The sequence below is a fragment of the Daktulosphaira vitifoliae genome, unplaced genomic scaffold (genome assembly GCF_025091365.1).
Source record: "Daktulosphaira vitifoliae isolate Bord-2020 unplaced genomic scaffold, ASM2509136v1 Scaffold_1, whole genome shotgun sequence".
Classification (NCBI taxonomy): Eukaryota; Metazoa; Arthropoda; class Insecta; order Hemiptera; family Phylloxeridae; genus Daktulosphaira; species Daktulosphaira vitifoliae.
In genome coordinates this window covers 4810386-4812297 of record NW_026099572.1, presented here as the reverse complement: position 1 = coordinate 4812297, position 1912 = coordinate 4810386, and the positions used below count along the sequence as shown (strand labels likewise).

At 28.5% G+C, this 1912-nt stretch overlaps 1 protein-coding gene across 1 annotated transcript in view; it reads left to right on the top strand.

Annotated features, from left to right (window-relative positions):
* Nucleotides 1-1593: 1593 nt before the first annotated feature.
* LOC126896020 (protein disulfide-isomerase A6 homolog) overlaps nt 1594-1912 on the top strand; it is a 2213-nt gene continuing 1894 nt past the window's right edge. The window contains exon 1 of the mRNA XM_050668432.1: nt 1594-1649. Within this exon, the coding sequence (XP_050524389.1) occupies nt 1594-1649 (56 nt within the window). The remainder of the gene's footprint in view (nt 1650-1912) is intronic.

Here is a 1912-nt window from a genome sequence, read left to right as displayed (position 1 = left end):
TTCCCGTAAATGGTGGAAATGTCCAAAAAAATTACAAATTTAAAAATCGCTAATTTTTGATAGTTTTTCAATTTTTTATTTTTAGTTTGTATATAAAGTTTCACGATAATAGAATCGCTTTAGGTATAATTTTATTATAAATTCAATTCAATGTAATTAAAATTATTTTTAAAAATTTTGTATTTTATTTTAAATGACCCATCTGACTACGAAAAATTTATATTATGTAAAGAAAAAGAACCGCTTGTTGTGTCCCACCTAGGATGAGACACGGTAACGTGTTGGAGTGAATGCAGTTGTAATGTGAAATAAAAGTAAAAGTTTATAGCACAATATATATTTATACAACAGTTCTTTAATTTTAGAAATACAATTATTTATTACTATAACATTATGTTGTAATAGGCCCTTCACACAACCGAACAAAATGTTTTTCTGATATTCTTTCATCTTCTACCCACACACCACTAAATTACAAAACACAATCAACACTTTCTATCACTGACTGCAGATACACACACAACTTACACAATCATGTCATGCACACACATCCGTTCCTTCCCAACATGTACAACCCCGTTGTTTTACAAAATCCTTCTACAATGTCAGCAAAATAGCAACAAAGAATCTAAATAAATGTAAGGCCGATGGTCATGTACGTGTCTGGAAGGGGACTTCGGAAGGACACCAAAGGACTCCATGGGCTCGTCTGACACGGCCTGTTTCAATCGTACTCCGGAACGAACACGTCCAGTTTTATAAGTAAACTCCGCATTTTTCTCTGTATCGTTTATATAATATTGACAATATTTAAATTAGTATGTACAAATATTTTATTTAAGTTTCATGTACTATTTCTTTTACCATATGGATCACTTTTGTGTATTTTGTGTAATAAGTGACAATAATTATATCATTTGATAATTGACATCAACTTGTTTTGTGTTGAAATTATTATTACATAAATCCTGTTCATTAAGGATAACATAAATATTCAGGTAACACTATTTGAACTCAACCTGCATGCTTTATTTTACAACTGTAGACCCTCGATCCATACGCCCGAATGAAGAGTCAGATCCCGCGTATTTCCCCATTCATTTCAATCCTAAATCCCTCCCCTTCCCCTTTTTTTTATTTTTGTTTTACAACAATTAATTGTCTTAAGGTTCGAACGCGATTGATTATTGCTTATTCGTTGTCTAATACTAATTATTCCCTAATCCCACTACACTAATATCATAACAATACGGGTTTGTAACACCGCTAGTGATTTTACTTATACATGTAACCTTAAAATATGTAATAAATGTGCATATAGAATGAAATATTATAGGATGCGTAATTTTTTTATTTATCCAATTTATCAAAGGAAAAATTTTAAATTAATTGCTTTTGGTAAGTTTTCTATCCGTAATAATTAATAAATTGGTATAGACGAGGGTCTGATCTCATTAAAAGAATTTCTTTTTTTAAATCCAAATCTTTAATTGAATTTAAAACGCAAACGGATCTTTACTTAATGAATTATCCTGTGTTTATAATTAAAGATCCATAATTGAAAATATTTGTTATACTTGTGCAAGTGAACCAATGACAGTGGATTTTGATGGTGAACGTAATATCCGAAAATCATCAAAGTCAATTACGTAAGTCATAATTACTTGTTTCTAAAGTTTTACCAAAATATACAGTATGTATATGTTATTTATTATTATTTGTCAATAATATTAAATTAAAATGAATTTTTTTTTATTATTAATAATCAGTTATAAAACTAACAATTTTAGCTTCGATGCGAAGCTGAGAAGGTATTGGTTTTACTATGATATGTTTTTTTTTATTGTTTTTAAATTGTTCTTTTTCTGATTATTTACATGTAAAATACAATATACTTATATTGTGTATTTTT